Here is a 20,821-nt window from a genome sequence, read left to right on the forward strand (position 1 = left end):
AACAACTACACCAGCAGCAACAACTGCAACAGCAGCGACAACTGCAACTACACCAGCAGCAACAACTACACCAGCAGCAACTACACCAACTGCACCAGCAGCGACAACTACACCAGCAGCGACAACTGCACCAGCAGCGACAACTGCAACAACTACACCACCAGCAGCTACAACAACAACCTGCACTGACGTTTGTGAATTTCAAAGTGTGAGTCACAGATCATGGAATCAGGCCCTTCGGCCCAACTGGTCCACACTGAAGGGCCTGATTCATGGTCCATGCCAAAGGGCCTGATTCCATGCTTTGGTGACTGACACTTCGAGGTTCACAAACGTCAGTGCAAGTTGTTGTAGTTGTTGCTGCTGCTGTTGTAGTTGCTTTTGTAGTTGTTGCTGCTGTTGTAGTCGCTGCTGTTGTAGTTGTTCCTGCTGTTGTAGTTGTTGTTGTAGTTGTTGTTGCTGCTGCTGCTGTAGTTGTTCCTGCTGTTGTAGTTGTTGTTGTAGCTGCTGCTGCTGCAGTTGTTGTTGTAGGACGAGCGGCGCGCATGCGCGCGGAGCGGGCCGCGGCGGGCAGCGGGAGGCGGCGCTGTGTTGTCCGCTCTCCCGGGGCTGCCAGCGGATCGCACCCAAACCTGAGAACATGGCGGCGGGGCAGCGGCGGGCGCAGGCCCGGGACCGAGTGCCGGCGGTGGCGGCACCCTGGGCTTCTGGAAGTTTCCCCCGGCCGGGCTGCGGGCTGGCCGGTTTTCTGCTGCTGCTGCTGGTGTGCGGCGGGCCCGGCGCCCGGGGCAAGGAGTGCGAGAAGCCGTGCGTGCACGGCAGCTGCAGCGCGCCCACCGGGCAGTGCGTGTGTCAGGCCGGCTGGGTCGGCGAGTCGTGTCAGCACTGCGGCGGCAGGTTCAAGTGAGTCGGCTCCCGACATCTCGGCCCCCCCCCCCCCGATCCCGTCTGGTCCCGTTCCCCCACCCCCCCCCATCCCCGGCCTTGTGTCCCCACCCCCACCACCCCATCCCCGGCCTTGTTTCTCCCCCCACCCCCCCATCCCCGGCCTTGTGTCCCCACCCCCACCCCCCCATCCCCGGCCTTGTGTCCCCACCCCCACCCCCCCCATCCCCGGCCTTGTGTTCCCCCCACCCCCCCATCCCCGGCCTTGTTTCTCCCCCCCACCCCCCCATCCCCGGCCTTGTTTCTCCCCCCACCCCCCCCATCCCCGGCCTTGTTTCTCCCCCCCACCCCCCCATCCCCGGCCTTGTTTCTCCCCCCCACCCCCCCATCCCCGGCCTTGTTTCTCCCCCCCACCCCCCCATCCCCGGCCTTGTGTCCCCACCCCCACTCCTCCATCCCCGGCCTTGTGTCCCCACCCCCACCACCCCATCCCCGGCCTTGTGTCCCCACTCCTCCATCCCCGGCCTTGTGTTCCCCCCTACCCCCCCAAATTCGGCCTTGTGTCCTCCCCATCCCTGGCCTTGTTCTCCCCCCCCAAACCCCCTGGCCTTGTGTCCCCCCCCCCAACTCGGATCCGGTCCTGCCGCCGCCGCCCCCCGCCCCCAATCCACCTTCCCCCGCCCCCAAACCGTTCCCGACCGCCCCCTCTCCCGATCCTGTCCCGATCCTGTCCCCCCCCCCCCCAACTCCCGATCCTGTCCCGACCCCCACCCCCCCACCAATTCCTCCTGGCTCCCATCCACGCCACCGCACCTCCATCCCCTGCACTCCCCTGCCCCCATCCCTGGACGACCGACGCCCCAGCGCTAGAACTTCCCCCTCTGTTGTCCTGCCCACCCGGGTCCTCCAACCTACCCCGCGTCCATTCTCCACCACCCCCCACCCTTCCTGGTAAATGGTGAACACTGTGGATGTCCAAAGTATCCTGTTGTCCTTGTACAGAAATCACTGAAAGCTAACATATAGTTTCAGCAAACAATTAGGTAGACAAATGTTAAGTTAGCTTTTATTGTAAGAAGATGTGATTTCAAGAGCAAAGGTGTCTTGCTCCAATTATATACAGCCCTGATGATTGTGCATCTGGAATATTATGCATGGGTCTGGTCTCCCTACTAAATGAAGGATATACGTGTGAAAAAGGGAGTTCAACAAAGGTTCACTGGATTGATTCCTGGTATGCTGGGTTTGTCTCATGAGGAGATGTTATGTAGACTGTGCCTTTACTCTCAGTTCAGAAGAATGAGAAGTGATCGAACTGAAGAGTAGAAAATACTCGGGCTGGTTGGGATGTTTCTCTTCACAGATCGCCGCCTGAAAGTAAGGGTTGGCTGTTTGGGACAGAAGAAATTTCTTCATCTGGTGGGTAATGAATCTTTGGTAATATCTACCCAAACCAAAGATGGAGGCTCAATCCCTGAGTATATTCAAGAAAAAAAATGTATAGATATTTAGGTGTTAAGAGAATCAGGGAATATGTGGTGAGGTGAAAGGTCATCCATGAATTGAATAGTGGAGTTTTCCTTTTATTTGTTCTTTTGTAAGTTGAGTCATTTGCCACTGGAAATATATACCTTTGGTTACCTAAATTGCCAAATGCGATCATGCAGTGCTCAATCTTGTAGTGTTTAGTGATGCATTTTTGTAAAACTGCACAAGTATTGGTGGGAACTTATAAGATAAGATTTTTTTTAGTCACATGTACATCAAAACACACAGTGAAATGCATCTTTTGCATTGAATGTTCTGAGGGCAACCCGCAAGTGTTGCCAAGCTTCCGGCACCAACATAGTATACCCACAACTTTCTAACCATTACGTCTTTGGAATGTGGGAGGAAACCGGAGCACCCGGAGGAAACCCATGCAGACACGGGGAGAATGTACAAACTCCTTACAAACAGCGGCCAAAATTGAACCTGGGTCGCTGGCGCTGTAATAGCATTATGCTAACCGCTATACTACGTCCCCACGTTACAGCAGGGTTCTGTGCCTGTGAACTGTTCTTAACCCGAACAGTTCGCAAGTCAAACCGAGTTCCCATGCGGTTGGCAAATCCATCCCGCCAGCCTCTCAAAAGCTTGTTAATTTTCATGGTCTGTACATAAGTCAGGCATTCATAACCAGGGGAGGACCTGTACAGTGCTTTAACTGAAATCTAGTGCTGTAGGATTTTTTGGGGGACTTCAAATTATGAAAAGTGTTGCAGGGTGAATCTTATATTTTTTCTGTGAAGTCCTAGGAATTTTATTTACCTACGTAGCATATTTTAAAACTTTTTTGAAGTATAGATAATGTTGGAAATTCTCAGCAAGTCAGATAACATTTGTGGATTGAGAGTCATTTTTATTCAGATGCAAGGTCATCCACTGAAAATGCTGATTTTGTTTGTCTCTCCAAACTTCAGATTTCCAGGAACCACAGTATTTTACCTTAGTTTTGATGCAGTCCTCCTTGCATTTATTACACGGTGTGCTTGGCACCATAATAAGAACAGGGATAGATGCTTGTTCTGTTATTAAGTTGATGTTCAGTGCTCCATATCCCTTGATAGCTTTATCTAACAAAAATCTATTGATCTCCATCTTCAGCTCCAGTTGTTGAACTATCTGCAGTCAGTCGGAACGGAAAATTCTGGATTTCCCTTGCGCATTGTCTCAGAGATGTTACTTTTAATACTGTTATTACTTGTAGAGCAGTTTGAGGTGACATATTGACTTGTGTGCTTAATTATTTTCTAATGTGCTCACTTTTTATACAATGCTGGTTGTAGAGTTAGAAATTGTTGGCTATGAATTACATAATTTGGCAGTAATCCAGAGGTCTGGACTAATCAGCCAGTGACTCGAGTTCAAATCCCACCACTGCAGCTGTGGAATTTAAATTCAGTTAATAATCTGGAATTTGGGAAAACAGTAGCAACTAGTAATGATGACTACAAAGATTACTGGATTATTGTTAAGAATCCATATGGTTCTCTCATGCGCTTGAGGGGAGGAAATCTGCCATTCTTGCCGAGACATATTCCTCACATTTTTTCTTGTTACTTAGGAGGCCAGTTGGCCCATCAAGTCTTTACCAGCTCAGGGAGCAATCCCATTGTTAGGCCCATATGTGACTCCAGACCCACCCTTCATGGACTGTCACAACCCCACTGAAATGACTGAGACCACTCAGCTTGAGCGCATGAATAAAACTGTAGTTTACCTGGCATTGACCTTGGCAATGAATTTAGACATGATAAAGTTGCACCTAGCCCAGTCAACCTTGCAAAGGCCTTTTGACAAACATCTGAGATTTGTATCTAAATTGAAACATCTCTCCCACAGACAAATTGAGCAACAGCCTGACTTTTGTTCGTAAGGTATGATTCTATGTGCTAGCCTCTCCTCTCACAATCCCTGGAGATGATCTGTTTCACTGGCAGGGCAGGCTAACCAGTGGTGACAGCACAGATGGTATACAAGAGGAGCCCTTTTATGCTGTCAATGTTGACTCAAAAACTGTATGGTTTTGTGGCATGAGGCTAAACATGGGTGAGGAAATCTGCCCTTGACTATCACCTACTTTCTTCCCCAGCAGATGAATCAGTGCTCCTCTATGTTGAACAACACTTGGAAGAAAGTAGCAGAATGTGATGGTGGACTTCAATGTCTGTCACCAAAGTGGCTTTCAAGCACCAGCACTGACCAAGCTACACACAGTCCTGAAGGCCATGTTTGCAGCAACACAAGGAATAAACCTACACCCCATCTTCAATCCATTGTAGCAGATAAATCTGTGCATTATAGGATTGGTTGAAGTTACCACACAGTTCTTGTGTAGTCAAAGTCCCATCTTCACACGGGACACTTTCTATTGTGTTCTGGGACAATTGTGTCATGACAGACTCAGACAGATCTGGTAGCTCAAAACTATCATCTGCATTAGGATTGTAGACCATTATCTATAATCTTATGGTTTGGCATATCTCTCACTGTACCATTCCTGTCAAGATGGTGGGATTAATAAAGTATATCTAAAGAAGCCTAGCAAAGTTGTAATATGGGAAGACATGTATGCTAAACAGCAGGCAATAGGCAGAGCCAAGTAATCTCCTAACGAAAGGATCTGCTCAGAGTTCTGCAATCCTACCACATCTAGTGGTGTACTGGAAGGAGAAGGCTCCAGGTGGTGGAACACAGCATGTAAACACTCAAGATGAGGTTAAAACATTCACAAGCATGTTCAGCAAGAGGTGTCTGGTGGATGATCTGCTTGGCTTTGTCCTGAGATCCTCAGCATCTCAGAGACCAGTCTTCAGCTACGTGATGTCAAGAAATGGCTGAGAGCACTGGATATAACAAAGGCTATGGGACCAGGTAACATTCCAGCTGTAGTATGGAAGACCTGCACTCCAGCACTTGGCCTCTAACCAAGTTGTTCCAGTACATTTATGACACTGGCATCTACCTGACTATGTGGAAATTTATTCACACAAAACAGGACAAATCAGTTTGGCTAACTACAACCCAATCAATCTGCTGTCAATCATTGGCCATATGGTGGAAGGTGTAATCGAAGTTGAATTAAGTGGCATTTAGCATTAACTTGCTCACCAATGCACAATTTGCATTTTTCAGGTCCACTTGGCTTCACTCCTTTTCACAGTCTTGGCCTCCTGACACCGTAAAGCCATTCTACCTGTGACAGTTCAGAAGTATGGAATACTCTCCACTTGCCTGTATGAGTGCATCTCCAGTGAGTCTAAAGAAGTTTGACACTATCCATGACAAGGCAGCCCACTTGATTGTACCACCATTTAGGCTTTAGGGTGTTAGGAAGCAAGTCACTTCCTACAGGACACCCAGCCTCTGGCCGGCTCTTGAAGCCAGTTTATTTATATGGCTTGAGCAGTTGAATTTCTAGGCAAAGGTCACACCCAGAGTATTGATAGTGATAGTAATGTCATTGATTGCCAAGCATAGGTGGTTAGATCCTCTGTTATTGGAGATGATAAGACAAGATCTTTATTAGTCACATGTACATCGAAACACACAGTGAAATATATCTTTTGCGTAGAGTGTTCTGGGGTCAGCCCGCAAGTGTCGCCATGTTTCTGGCGCCAACATAGCATGCCCACGACTTCCTAACCTGTACGCCTTTGGAATGTGGGAGGAAACCCACGCAGACACGGGGAGAATGTACAAGCTCCTTACAGACAGCGGCGGGAATTGAACCTGGGTCGCTGGCGCTGTAAAGCATTACACTAACCGCTACACTACTGTGCCTGACACTGCTGTGATGCAAATGTTACTTGCAGGCATGCGGTGCTTCATCTGATGAGGGGTTACAAATGGACGAGCACCATGCTATCATCAGCATACGTTCCCAATTCTGTTTTTATGTTGGAAGGAAGATCATTAATGAAACAACTGAAGTTGGTTGGAGATAGCACTTTGCCCTGAAGAACTTGTTCAGTGATGTCATGGGATGGATTATGGACCTGTGACCACAATCATCTTCTTTCAGGGAGGTAAGGCTCCAACTATTGAAGTGTTTTCCCTTTGCCCATTGACTTCAGTTTTACCATGGCTTCTTGATGCCACACTTGGTCAAATACTTCCTTCATACCAGGACAGTCACTCTCACTTCTGGAATTCAGCTTGTCGATCCATGTTTGGACCAAAGTTATGACGAGTTCTGATGAAACCCAAACTGGGCATTGCTGAGTAGATTGTTGGTGAGTATGTGTGGGTTGATCGCACTGTCAATCATAGTTCAATGAGGTGGCTCACCACCAGTTTCTCGAGGGCAGTTAGGGATGTGCAAGAAATGCTGGTCATGTCAGCAATGCACAGAACTTGAAAATGAATAAATTTTATTTCTTACAAAAGCTGTTTACATAAATGTCATAAGCGTCTTAAGATTGAGTCTGACCTACCAAGTGCTCAGAATGTAAACAAATTTACACCTCAACTGTAAATACAGCAGGTTACCTCCATATTAGCTGCAATAGATTTCTGCTTTTTTTGCTCTTGGACAGAAATTGCGCTGAACCAGTCATGTTGGTCTTGTCAAATTTTAGTTTTATTTGCGAATGGTGTGGTTGCCTCGAGACTCAGTCTGTTTTGTTTGAATTAATGTTGAGCACCAGCGCCCTGTTTTTCCATTTGAAACTACCTGGATGTTTTGAATTTTTAGTCTAAGAAGTCAATTTGAATATTCTGGTTTTGAAACCTTGATCACCTGGTGGTTTTTTTTTACTTGTGTGGTAGTTTAGGAGTAAATTTGATTATGTAATGTGTAGCGACTCACCGTCTGAGCAAGCGAACTGGCTCAATGGTCGGGTCGCGCGTCGTCGGAGCGGTGAGGCCCAAGATGGCATTGGGCCTTCGCCTTACCCGAGCGACGGGGAGAACTCGCGCGCGGGAAAAGTTTGACGTAGCGCATATGTCATTTTCCGTTTTCGGTGGGCGGGAAACGTTCCTCTTAAAAGGCCCGTGCAAAGCGGGAAAATAAATCAGTTTTTGTTCTGCAGCCCACCGACTAGTGTCTTGCTTTCACATCACGGTAGCAGCCGCTACATTGGTGACCCCGACGGTCCAAACGGATTTTGGACCCGCACAATGGACGACAACACAGCAGCCAATGCAGTGGCACTCAAGCTGCCCACCTTTTGGATGCTTCGGCCCAGCGTCTGGTTCGACCAGGCTGAAGCACAATTCCAACTTCGGCAGATCACCTCCGACTCCACAAAGTACTACCACATGGTCAGCTCTCTGGACCAGGGGACAGCCGCCCAGGTCGGAGACTTCATCCAGTCTCTTCCGGAGGAGGATAAGTACCTGGCTTTCAAAGACCACCTTATTCGAACCTTCAGCCTCTGCCGTCGCGAGCGCGCCGCCCGCCTGCTTCATCTCGACGGCCTGGGGGACAGATCCCCATCAGCCCTAATGAACCAGATGCTGGCCTTGGCTGAGGGACACAAGCCCTGCCTAATGTTCGAACAGGCCTTCCTCGAACAACTACCCGATGACATTCACCTGCTGTTGGCCGACGCTGATTTCAGCAACCCACGTGAGGTAGCTGCCCGGGCAGGTGTCCTGTGGAAGGCCAAATGTGAGAGCGGGTCGTCCGTCGGCCAAATCGCCAGGCCGCGAGCCCAATGCCTACCTAAACTAGTCCCAGCAACCAAGCGACCACACCCCAGAAACACAGACGACAACACTAGCGACCAGCTGCATTCCTGCCATCAGAGGTGGGGCGCGGAGGCCCGTCAATGCCGCCCACCCTGCAAGTTTCAGGGAAACGCCAGGGCCAGCCGCCACTGATGGCTACGACAGCTGGCCGCCAATACAGCCTCCAATTTGTTTGGGACAAGCAGTCCAGGCGTCGTTTCCTTGTCAATACTGGAGCAGAGGTCAGTATTTTGCCCCTGACCGGCCACGACACTCGCAACAGGCAACAAGGTCCTGTACTCAATACCGCAAATGGCACAACGATACGGACTTCCGGTACCTGTACAGTTCAATTACAATTTGACGACAGCCGTTTTACTTGGAACTTTACCCTTGCCGCCGTTGCCCGGCCACTCCTGGGAGCCGATTTCCTTTGGGCCCACAGCCTGTTAGTCGACCTGCGAGGGAAGCGGCTAGTGCACTCCAGAACTTTCCAAACCTACCCCCTGGGAGAAGCCAGCGTACCAACCCCATGCCTGGACTCTGTTTCCCTGTCTGGCAATGAGTTCACCAAGCTCCTAGCTGAGTTCCCATCGGTTTTGGCACCTCAGTTTACAAATTCGATGCCCAAACACAGGGTGCAGCACCACATCATTACCACAGGGCCACCCCTTCATGCCCGAGCACGAGGACTACCTCCAGACAAGCTCCGCCTGGCAAAGGAAGAGTTCCACCGCATGGAGGAGCTGGGGATCGCTCGCAGGTCAGACAGCCCCTGGGCCTCCCCCCTGCACGTGGTCCCCAAAGCCACCGGCGGGTAGAGGCCCTGCGGCGACTACTGCAGGCTGAATGATGCCACCACCCCGGACCGCTACCACATCCTCACATCCAGGACTTCGTGGCGAACCTACACGGGGCCCACATCTTCTCCAAGGTGGACCTCGTCCGGGGATACCACCAAATCCCGGTCCACCCTGACGACTTCCCCAAAACTGCGCTTATCACTCCATTCGGCCTCTTCGAATTCCTTCGAATGCCATTCGGCCTTAAGAATGCCGGGCAGACTTTCCGGCGGCTGATGGATGCGGTAGGCCGAGACCTGGACTTTGTGTTCATTTACTTAGATGACATACTAATCGCCAGCCATGACCGCCAAGAACACCTTTCCCACCTCCGCCAACTGTACTCCCGTCTCTGTGATTTCGGCCTCACTATCAACCCGTCCAAGTGCCAATTCGGACTTGACTCGATCGATTTCCTCGGCCACAGAATCACCAGCGAAGGAGCAACACGCCTACCCGCCAAGGTAGACGCTGTCCGCCATTTTGCCCGTCCCAACACGGTGAAAGGCCTGCAGGAATTCCTGGGGATGGTCAACTTTTACCATCGGTTCATCCCTGCAGCAGCCCGTATCATGCGCCCTTTGTTCTCGCTGATGGCTGGTAAGGGAAAGGACATCGCCTGGAACGACGAGGCTGCGGCTGCCTTCATTAAGGCCAAGGACGCCCTGGCAGACGCCGCGATGCTGGTACACCCTAGGACAGATGTCCCAACTGGCCTCACGGTGGACGCATCCAACACCGTGGTTGGTGGAGTACTGGAACAACTAATCGAAGGCCGTTGGCAACCCTTGGCACTTTTCAGCAGGCACCTTAGAGCACCCAAACTGAAATACAGCGCTTTTGATCGGGAACTTCTAGCGCTGTACCTGGCGGTCCGGCATTTCCGGTACTTTTTAGAAGGCAGGCCTTTCACCGCTTTCCTTCGCCTTCTCCAAGGTCTCTGATCCCTGGCCAGCTCGTCAGCAGTGACATTTGTCCTACGTTTCCAAATTCACAACAGATATCCAACATGTCTCCGGAAAGGACAATGTCGTTGCTGACGCGCTTTCCAGACCGACCATTCACAGCCTGTCCCTGGGTGTTGACTACATGGCCCTGGCTGATGCACAGCAAGCCAACGATGAGCTGCCCAGCTACAGAACCCAGTCTCGGGCCTGCGCTCCAAGATTTCTTAGTCGGTCCAGGTCAGCAGACCCTCCTTTGCGACATCGCAACAGGTCAACCCCACCCTATAGTTCCTGCAGCCTGGCGGAAACGCGTTTTCGACTCGGTACACGGGTTGGTGCACCTGTCCATCAGATCAACTGTTTGACTGGTCGCCAGCAAGTTTGTCTGGAATGGCCTGCAGAAGCAGGTCAGTGAGTGGGCTAGGACTTGTCCGCACTGCCAGACATCAAAAATCCAATGATACACCAAGGTCCCGCCACAGCAGTTCAAGCCTACCCGTAGAAGGTTCGACCACATCCATGTTGACCTCGTTGGTCCTCTGCCAGTTTCAAGAGGAGCCCGGTATCTCCTTATCATCGTGGACCGGTTCACAAGGTGGCCAGAGGCAACCCCTCTATCCGACATCACGACTGATTCCTGCGCCCGGGCGCTGCTCACAACTTGGATCTCGCGTTTTGGTGTTCCGGCCCACATCACTTCAGACAGGGGCACCCAGTTTACCTCCAGCCTCTGGTCTGCATTAGCGAACATGCTGGGGACGCAGCTGCACACCACCACGGCCTACCACCCTCAATCAAACGGGTTGGTGGAATGTTTCCACCGCCATCTGAAATCAGCCCTGATGGCCTGCCTGAAAGGTCCTAACTGGGTCTACGAACTGCCTTGGGTCCTGCTCAGCATACGCGCTGCCCCCAAGGAAGATCTCCACACTTCGTCAGCTGAACTCATTTATGGGGCGCCCCTGGTCGTCCCGGGGATTTCTTACCCGCCCTTCAGGGCCAAGAGGAACGACCCACATCAGTCCTGGAAAGACTGCGCGAGAGACTCGGCAACTTGGCACCGTTTCCCACTTCGCGGCATGGTCAAGCCCCATCCTGTGAGCCCAAGGAACTATGAGCCTGTAAGTTCGTTTTCATTCGCAGAGGCACACCCTGGGCACCGTTGCAACGACCATACGAGGGGCCGTTCCGGGTCATCAGGAATAATGGGTCCACCTTTATTTTGGACATTGGGGGCAAGGAAGAGGTCTTCACGACGGACCAGCCCATTTAGATCTACGACAACCAGTCAAGGTCCCAACACTGCAACACAGAGGCCGACCTCCTAAGCAACGGCTAGCATAGCCTGCAAACCTTGGGGACTGTATCACCGGTTCTGGGGGTGGGGTTGTGTAGCGACTCACTGTCTGAGCAAGCGAACCGGCTCGGCGGTCAGGTCACGCGACGTCGGAGCGGCGAGGCCCAAGATGGCATTGGGCCTTCGTCTTCCCCGAGTGATGGGGAGAATCTGCGTGCGAGAAAAGTTTGACGATGTAGCGCATACGTCATTTCCGTTTTCGGTGGGTGGGAACCGTTCCTCTTAAAAGGCCTGCGCAAGGCGGGAAAATAAATCAGTTTTTGTTCTGCAGCCCACCGACTAGTGTCTTGCTTTCACATCGCGGTAGCAGCCGCTACAAATGCAAATTTCTGTTCAAAGCATCCTTGTGAACCTGCCAACATTAAACTCAAACTTTCTAGTACTTGAATATTAATTTTCCTGTTCCTAAAAATACCTACCGCCTCATGGCATTAAAATTTACTAGTTTTAATGCCATGAGGTGATAGATATTTTTAGGAACAGGAAAAGGCAGTTTTGACCAATCTATGATAAATCAGTTGCATGTGTGAAAAAGGTTTGTGGACCAGCTGAGAAAGCATACTTGATAAATATTCAGCTTCACCTATTCCTGGTTTCGCAATGATATTTAAAGAAAGCATGTTTTTACAGTTGAATAGTATATATTAATTATGCACCAGTATTGCTTTCAACTCTTGATTTGCAGAGTTTGGTGCCCAGTTCAAACTAACTTGTGTTGTTTAAAATGGTGAATTACTTTGCTCTTCTTTACAGAATGTGTTTAAGAGTTTTATTGTCCACACTATCTCAGATTTACTTTTTTTTATTCCTCTTTCTTGGACGTTTGAGTTTATTTGGCTGAATTAGCTCATGTTTTCTTCTTGTTCATTGGTGTATCTTGAAAAACCGAAGAGAAAAGTTGAATGAAAAGTTGGTACAGCCGTCGGCTGCTTTTGCAAAATTTTTACATTTTTATCAGAGATGTTTAAGTTCTTGGGGCATTCAAACATGCTGTGTAGCCGGTGAAGTTCTTTAAATGTAATCACTGTTATAATGTAGGAAACATGTCAGTTTATGCACAAAGCAGAAAAATAGCAGTTCATTAACAATGACCCGACATTGTTTCTGAGATGTTGAATACTCCACTTAGAAACCGAGGTGCAAACAGGGAAAGCGGAGGAATGTGAATGGGGCCCCTGTTGAAATGGCAAGAAAAGGTCATGGTTTGCACTTGGAGCCTATACTTCTATCTGCCTTCGTATTGGATGTTCAGGAATTAAGCAGCTAGTTGGTTGCCATGAATGCTACAAGAATGTGCCCTGGGGACTGGAACAAGACAACAGCTATATATTTGATCCTGGGAAAGTTCGTTGGATGGCAATTTATTTTGAATCTTCATTTTACCGAATTTGTCATTTGATGGGCATTGAAGTACAAGCCTTAGCAATCAGTGATTTTAATGCTAAGTGAAACATCAGTTCTTTTTATACCTTCCACCAGGACTTCACAAAATTCATTTTGTTGGATATTTCAGCTTCAAATAGCTGAGGGTAAATTCAAGATCAGCATAAAGGAGAAATGCAGGGAAGAAAACAATATTTGTTCCCATATTTTGTAATTTGGTTAACAGTAGGAAGGTCTGAAAGCAACTCATTTTATTCAGATATGCATACTTTTGTAGAAAACAATAGTTTATGTCCTTGCAAAGACAGTAGTCTTCCTCCTTGCTGCTTCTGCCATCCACAAGATAAAAAATGATGCCCTGTTGCAGGTTACAGTTGTTGTGTAGGAAGTTGGAAGATTTAGACTTAACAACAAAGGTAGCAGTCTATTAAATGTCGAAGTCTGCTGTGTGTGACTTGGAGGGATGTCTGCAGGTGGTGGTGTTCCCATATTCCTGCTGCCCTCGTGGCCTTTCTTGGTGGTGGAGGTTTTGGGAGGTGATGTTGGAGTAACTTCAAGTATACAGTGGTGGTGCAGTGGTTAAATTACCTAACAGGTAATCCAGGGGTCTGGACTAACAATCCAGAAACCAGAGTTCAAATCCTGCCATGGCAGCTGTGACATTTAAATTTTGTTCCAAATTCCAGATGATTAATCAATAACTATTTACCTTGGTAATGATAACCAAGAAAAAATTGTAAACTCCAGTCTGGTTCAATAATGTCTTTTAGGGCAGGAAACCTCTTTTTGGCCTTTATATGACTCCACACCCATCTGTTGTGGACAATAAATGCTGTTTTTGCCACTGATAGCAAGATCATGAAAAATGAATGAATGAATAAAGGAAAATGTTGCCATGTTTTTGCAGCTGAGGCACATGGCAGATATGCCATGCTGTTTATGGAGGGAATGAACACTTGAGATTTTCAATGGGGTGTCAATCAAGAGGCTGCTTTATCTAGGGTGGTATTAAACTCCTTGTATATTGTTGGATTTCATTAATTTCTGCAAGTGGAGAATGTTCGTGTTCTTGACATGTTTCTTATAGATAGTGGAAAGATTTTGTTCTGCAACTCATCATGAATCATAGAATCACACAGCACAGAAATGGACCCTTTTGACTAATTTTGTCCATGCTGACCCATTCCGTGCTAATCCCATTTACCAGCATTATGCCTGTATCTCCCTGTTTTTGCATTTAGGTATCTGTCCAAATGCCTTTCAAATATTGTCATTGTATCTGCCCCCACCCCAACAGTTTGTTCAGATAACCACCACCCTCACATCTCCTTTAAATTTCTATCCACCTTAAACCTGTGCCCCCTCATTCTAGACTCCCCTACCCTGAGATAAAAACTCTGACAATCCTATCAATACTCCTCATAATTTTATAAACCTCAATAAGGTCAGCTCTCTCCATTCCAGTCAGCATCCTGATGAGCCTTTTCTGCACTCTCTCTTGTGCTGCCACATCCTTCCCGTAATGTTGTGACCAGAACTCTACACAATTCTGTAAGTGCGGTCTAACTAATGTTGTCTTAGAGCTGCAACAAGACATCCCAACTTTTATTCTCAGTGCCTTAGCCTATAAAGGCAAGCATACCAAATGCTGCCTTTGCTACTCAATCCAGCTGTGTTGCCACTTTCATAGGATGCTTTACATCCTCAGAGGTTGTGAACAAAATTGAACCCTGTATCATCATTGAGCATTCCCACTTCATGCCTTGTTATGGAAGGAGGATCAGTGATAAATCAGCTACAGATTTACAGGCAGAAGATACAGGAGCCTGAGGGCACATACCACCGGGCTCAAGGACAGCTTCTACCCCACTGTGATAAGACTATTGAACAGTTCTCTTGTACGATGAGATGGACTCTTGACCTCACAATCTACCTTGTTGTGACCTTGCACCTTACTGTCTACCTGCACTGCACTTCCTGTAGCTGTGACACTTTACTCTGTACTGTTATAGTTTTTACCTATACTAACTCAATGTAACTGCATTGTGTAATGAATTAGCCTGTACAATCGGTATGCAAGACAAGTTTTTCACTGTACCTCAGTACAAGTGACAATAATAAACCAATACCAGTACCAGATACTTTTGCTGAAAACATTATCCTGAGGAACTCCTGCAACAACATCTTGGGCTTGAATATGATTAACTTCAAATGACCACAGTTATTTTCCTTTGTCTAGCTGACCAGTTCTCTCCCTTCTGGGAGAGTTCCATTGAACAAAAATATGACTAGACCAGTCACTTACATACTTCGACAACAAGAGCAGGTCAAAAGCTGGTTGTTTTGCAGTGAATGAGTCACCTTTTGACAACCCGAGGCCTTCCACCGCATACCTGGAATCTGGAGCAACAAACAGTCTACTGGAGGAATTTAGCAGTAAAAGGATTGATAAAATAATCTCTCCTGGAAGAGTGCAGCTCCACCAATGCTCAACAGCATCCAGGACAAAACAGCTTGCTTGATTGACACTCCACGTGGAGTCTTCACTTCCTCTATCCATTTGTTGACTAAAGCTGAGAAAAGTGTATCTGATTATGATATAAATGTGACTGATTATGACTGCTAGCCCTACATGTTATTCCAGTCCGTGTTATGGGCTTAAACTAATTCTTTTTGGAGTGACTTAACAAGCTTGTAATAGTTCATAAACTAGACAGTATGATATTAATGAATTAATAAATGTGGTCTTGCACACCTCCGGAAAACTATTTTAAATACTAATCTTTACTGATACAGACAAATTGGTACAGGTACTAAGGCTTGCTTGTGTGTGAGTCCAGTTCCATACTGGTCTGAGTAGTATAGAAAGTGTAGGGGGTGCATAAGAAAATAGGAGGGCAAAGAGAGGGCACAAAATATCATTGCTGGATACAATTAAGGAAAATCACAAAGCATTTTATAACTACATTAGGGGTAAGACGGTAACTAGGGAAAGAGTACTGTCCATTAGTGACCAAAATGGCAAACTGTGCATGGATCCAGAGGGCATAGGTGAGGTTACTCTCATCTGTATTGACCAATGAGAAGGACATTGTAGTTGGATAATTCAGGGAGAAATTCAGGCTGAAATTCTTGAACAGGTTATCATTAACAAGGTTTTAGATATCTTAGCAGGCAGATAAATCCCTTGGGCCTGATGAGATATATCCCAGGCTACAAGGGACAAGATTGCTGGGGTCATGACAGATCTTCAAATCTTCTCTTGCTGTAAGCAAGGTAGCAGATGACTGGAGGACAACAGATGTTGTACCCTTTTTCAAGAAGATCCACAGGGATACGCCAGGTAATTTGAGGCCTGCTAAGTGTAATGTCGATGATTGGGAAGTTCTTGGAAGATTTTCTAAGGGACAGGATTAATCAGCAGAGACACGAGACTGCAGATGCTGGAATCTAGAGCAACAAACAATCTACTGGAGGAACTCAGCAGGCCGAGCAACATCTCTGGGAAGAAAGAAATTGTTGATGTTTTGGTTGAATCCCTGTATCAGGATTAATCAGCACATGGAAAGTCAAACATCAGTGATAAAGATTATTGGGGGGAAAAGGACAGTATTGATCTGCACTTGGAAAGGCAGGGAGTAATCAGCATGGTTTTGTTAGGAGATCCTGTCTGACCAACTTGATAGAATTTTTCAAAGACGTAATAAAATGTATGGAGGACAAAGCAGTTAATGTAGTCAATATGGATTTTATTAAGGGCTTTGAGATCACACATGGGAGATTGATGCAAAAGATTAGAGCTCTTGAGATCCAGGGCAAGTTGGCAAATTGGATCCAAAATTGGCCTGGTAATTGGAGGCAGAGAGTGTTAGTGGGTTATTTTTGTGATTCGAAGCTTGTTACCAGTGCACCACAGGAATCATTGCTGGAACCCTTCCTGTTTGTTATGGACATAATGGTTTGGATATGAATGTAGAAGTTATGATTAGTTATTTTGTAGATCACACAAAAGTCAGTAGTATTGTTGATAGTAAGGGAGATGGTCTCGGCTACAGGATGGTATTGATCAGTTGGTAAGATGGGCACAGCAACGCAGATGGAATTTAACCCTGTTAAGTATGAGGTGATGCACTTTGGGAGGAGAAATAAGGGAGGAAATACACATGAATGGTATGGCCCTAAGGAGTACTGAGATACAGAGGGACCTTGGTGGCAGCACAGGTAGATAAGCTGAAGAAGATGATATATGGGATACTTCATTTTCCAGGGCATAGAATATAAGAGCAGGGACATTATAGTATAACATGATAAGACATTAGTTGGACCACAGCTGGAGTACTGTGTCCAGTTCTGGTTGCCACATTTAAGGAAGGATCCGATTGGACTGGAGAGGGTGAGAGGAGATTCACCAGAATGTTGTCTGGGGTGGAGCATTTCAGTTATGAGGGTCTGGATAGACTGAGTTTGTTTTCCTTGGAAGCTGAGAGGAGACCTCATGAAGGTGTACTAAATTGTGGGCATTGATAGGGTAGACAGGAGGAAACCTCCCCCATAGCTTGGTATCCAAAGCTAGAAGGAATAGGTTTGGGAAAAGGAGGATCTGAAGAAGAGTTTTCTTACCAAGAGGGTGGTTGGAATCTGGAATGCACCAGCTGAGTGCGTGGTGGAGACAAGTGTACTTACAATGTTTTAGTATCTAGAAGTGCCCTTGAATCGCCAACATGTAGACGGCTATGAACCAAGTGCTAGTAAATGGATCAGTAAGGTACTTGATGTTTGGCATAGACGTGGTGGGCCAAAGGGCCTGTTTCTGTACTGTATGACTCTATCGTTGAAAAGTAGCCAAGTCTTTCAATTGGAAGTTTCACTGTCTACTTGGGTAAAAAAAAAGCTCATTCCTGTGCTCAAGGATAATAAATATAACATTGAGCAACATTTAGACTTTGAGCAATGAAGCAACTTGTAGAATAGCATAAACAGAGGAACAGCTGCATTTTTGAATGCGCTATCTTTCAGATTGTATATTAATTCAAGGCCCTGATGTTCAGTTGGATGCAGAAGCAATTCTGTGTAGTTCTTTACATTTAAAAGAAATATTCCTCAATGATTTCTGAGGAACATAATGATTATTTCCCTCATATCCAGGAAAGTATTCTTCTCTCATTCAACACCAGGGAAATCAAACTGTTTAGCATGGTAGTGAAGTGTTTAGCATAATGCTATTACAGCATCAGCAACACGGGTTCAATTCCAGCTGCTGTCTGTAAGGAGTTTGTACGTTCTCCCTGTGACTGTGTGAGTTTCCTCTGGGTGCTCCGGTTTCCTCCCACGTTCCAAAGACGTACGGATTAGGAAGTTGTGGGCATGCTATGTTGGCGCCGGAAGACTGGCGACATTTGCAGGCTGCCCCCAGAACATACTACACAAAAGATGCATTTCACTGTGTTTTGATGTGCATGTGATTTATATTAATTTTCTGTTTGTGTGACTTGGCTATAATTCATTGATTGCCAAGAACTTCTGTGTACCAAGGGCATAATGAGGTGCTATGTAAATAAATGTTTTTGTTAAGTGTTTAAACCGAGAGCTGCACTGAAGTTAACTGGAACATCAGCTATATTTAACATGTTAAATAATACCTGGCCTGTTAACTAATAACCTTTTTCAAAATCTGGACTGAACAGTAAGTTGAAAAAAATAATTCGATGAACAGATAATACTTAAGACCACTCAATTCTTTCCTTGAATGTGGAAACTAAAGTTTCTTACTTTTTGTTAAAGAGCTTTATTAGATAACCCTAAAGTAATACTTTAGTTATAACATTTTTAAGAGTTATCCTTAAGTGTGAAATCTGGTTTGCTGACATTATTGAAAACTGGCAAGTGTTCATGTAGGGGGTCCTTTGATGTATGACAAGTGTGATTGCCCAAACTTTGGATATTGAAAACAGTTGGATGTTGGGTACTAACATTAACTCTGGGAAGGCAAGGTGTGCTGAAGCTACAGTGCTAAGCTGTTTATAAAACAAGTATTTCCCCAGTGTTTGCACAATGAGACTGTACTGTCTGGCTGAGGCACTTTGCGAGAGACTGCTCCAGATGAGGAAGCTCATTTCAGTTCAAGTATTTGTTTTTCACTTACTGCACTTGAGCACTTATCCGTTCCATTCTTTATTTTTGCATGTGGCATATTAAGTACGTCTCTGGTTTGATTTCTTTGTAAATTTTTATGTAGATGCAACTTGGTGTCTATCAGATGATATATGTGCTCTGGTTGCTTGTCTTCACTTTGTGCATTGTTGTTATGCTACTTGTCTGTGTTTCCATTTGTGTTGAAAATACCACGTGGTGTTACAGTTTAGTTAGCATCAGCAGCAGTAGTAGCTTGTTAATAGCCTTTCGTAAATGAACCTTGGTACTTAATGTCAGAAGGTTGCTTTGACTGGTGTTTTGTGAGTTTAGTGAGTCTGTTTTCCTGACAGTTAAATAAATCTTGCACAAGTTAAGAGCAGCACTTAAAAGGAGGAACTGTGGCATTCTTTATTTTCCATGCCATTCCTGGATTTAATCACTTCAGGAGCTAATTCATGAGAATTCATGTTTTCTGATAATTCTCAGAGAAAAAGCCTTAATAACATAACATATATACACTTCATTTTGTTTACTTGGCTTGCTGGTAATAGCAACCTCCCAGTATTTAATCTCTCAACTTGCTCTTCTAAAACAATTTTGTGTCAAATCACGTATTTGGAGTTGCAGAACAAGTAAGGTAAATTGAGGCAGGATAATCTTGTCGGTGAAAGTATAGGCAGATGCCCAAGGTTGTTCAGATCTTCAATGTAAGAGTGTTCACCAATTCAAAAATGCAAATAATTCTGTCCAAGGGTATGAGAAATGCTGTGGTCAGAGGCAAGAACTTCTTTGTTGTCTGGCAATTAACTAGTTTAACTACCTGTGTTCCACTTTTCGGTGTGGAAGGTGGCAGGATTGCTGGCAGGAGCAAGGAATTTCCAGGCCTTTTGTTGGCGGGTAACTTCTGTTGGCAGTGATCCTGCCTCTATCAAGGATTTTTGCACCTGGATCACTGTGTGAAGAAGGTCTCTGGTTGAATGAGAACCAGTGAAGCAAGGAGCAAAATCTCTGGCTTAGTCTAGGACTCTAGGCTGGGAGTGGGTTGTGGTGTGAAATTTTGTTACTAAATTAAATTGTATCCAAAATTTTAGATTTTCAAACATGAGAAATAAAGTCTATTCAGTTATTCCTCCTATTGTGATTGTAGAATAAAAAAAATCAAAAAGCTGATATAATAATGTCCTTTTCCCCGAGCGTAGCTAAATAAACCTCAGCAATTAATAACCATGAAAGAAACCAAAATTAACATTAGGTGCTGTTGTCATGATTTTCCCTGCAATAACACTGACACTTTTATGTTTCATGGTTTTCTGTAGCTGACTACTGCCAAACAGGAGGAAAAACTAAACTTGTATTCAGAATACATAATATGGATATATATTTTTGTGCTTACAAATGACTGCGGTATTAAGTTTAGTGAAATTGGTCTGGTAAAACTTAGCATGGCATTAAAAATCTGTTTATGGTCATGTTTTGCTATCTAATACATGTAAAACACATTGATCTCGCATCTAATTGGATTGATTCGGAAAGTATTTTGTTTTAGGATTATTGGTGTTGGGATAGAGTAGACAGTCAGTGCCTCCTTCCCAGGGCACCAATGCTCAAGACGAGAGGGCATGGCTTTAAGGTTATGGGTGGGAGGTTCAGGGGAGATGTCAGTGGGAGGTTTTTCACCCAGAGAGTGGTTGGTGCATGGAATGCACTGCCTGGGGTGGTGGTGGAGGCAGATACATTGGACAGTTTCAAGAGCTTGTTGGATAGGCATATGGAGGAATGTGAGATGGAGGGATATGCGGGAAGAAGGGGTTAGGTAGTGTGAGGGTGGTTTGATGGACGGCACAACATGGTGGGCCGAAGGGTGATCATTTGATTTGAACTACTGCATAATGGATGTATTTGTACAAAAGTAAACCATATATACCCCCAGTGCAGACACGAGACTGCAGATACTGGAATATGGAGGAACTCACGGCCAGGCAGCATCTGTGGGTCGAGACAATGAAGGGTCTTGACCCAAAACATTGACTGTCCATTTTCCTCCTCATATGCTGCCTGAC

The 20,821-nt window shown here is 46.2% G+C and overlaps 1 protein-coding gene across 2 annotated transcripts in view; it reads left to right on the forward strand.

Moving 5' to 3' along the window:
• The first annotated feature begins 491 nt into the window (after nucleotides 1-491).
• Nucleotides 492-20,821, forward strand: part of atrn (attractin) — a 350,568-nt gene continuing 330,238 nt past the window's right edge. The window contains exon 1 of one of the 2 annotated variants that reach the window (XM_052010514.1): nucleotides 492-903. In XM_052010514.1, the coding sequence (XP_051866474.1) occupies nucleotides 641-903 (263 nt within the window). In that variant the 5' untranslated portion in view covers nucleotides 492-640. The remainder of the gene's footprint in view (nucleotides 904-20,821) is intronic. The other variant, XM_052010515.1, reaches the window with a different exon arrangement.

Source organism: Pristis pectinata, chromosome 2 (genome assembly GCF_009764475.1).
Source record: "Pristis pectinata isolate sPriPec2 chromosome 2, sPriPec2.1.pri, whole genome shotgun sequence".
Classification (NCBI taxonomy): Eukaryota; Metazoa; Chordata; class Chondrichthyes; order Rhinopristiformes; family Pristidae; genus Pristis; species Pristis pectinata.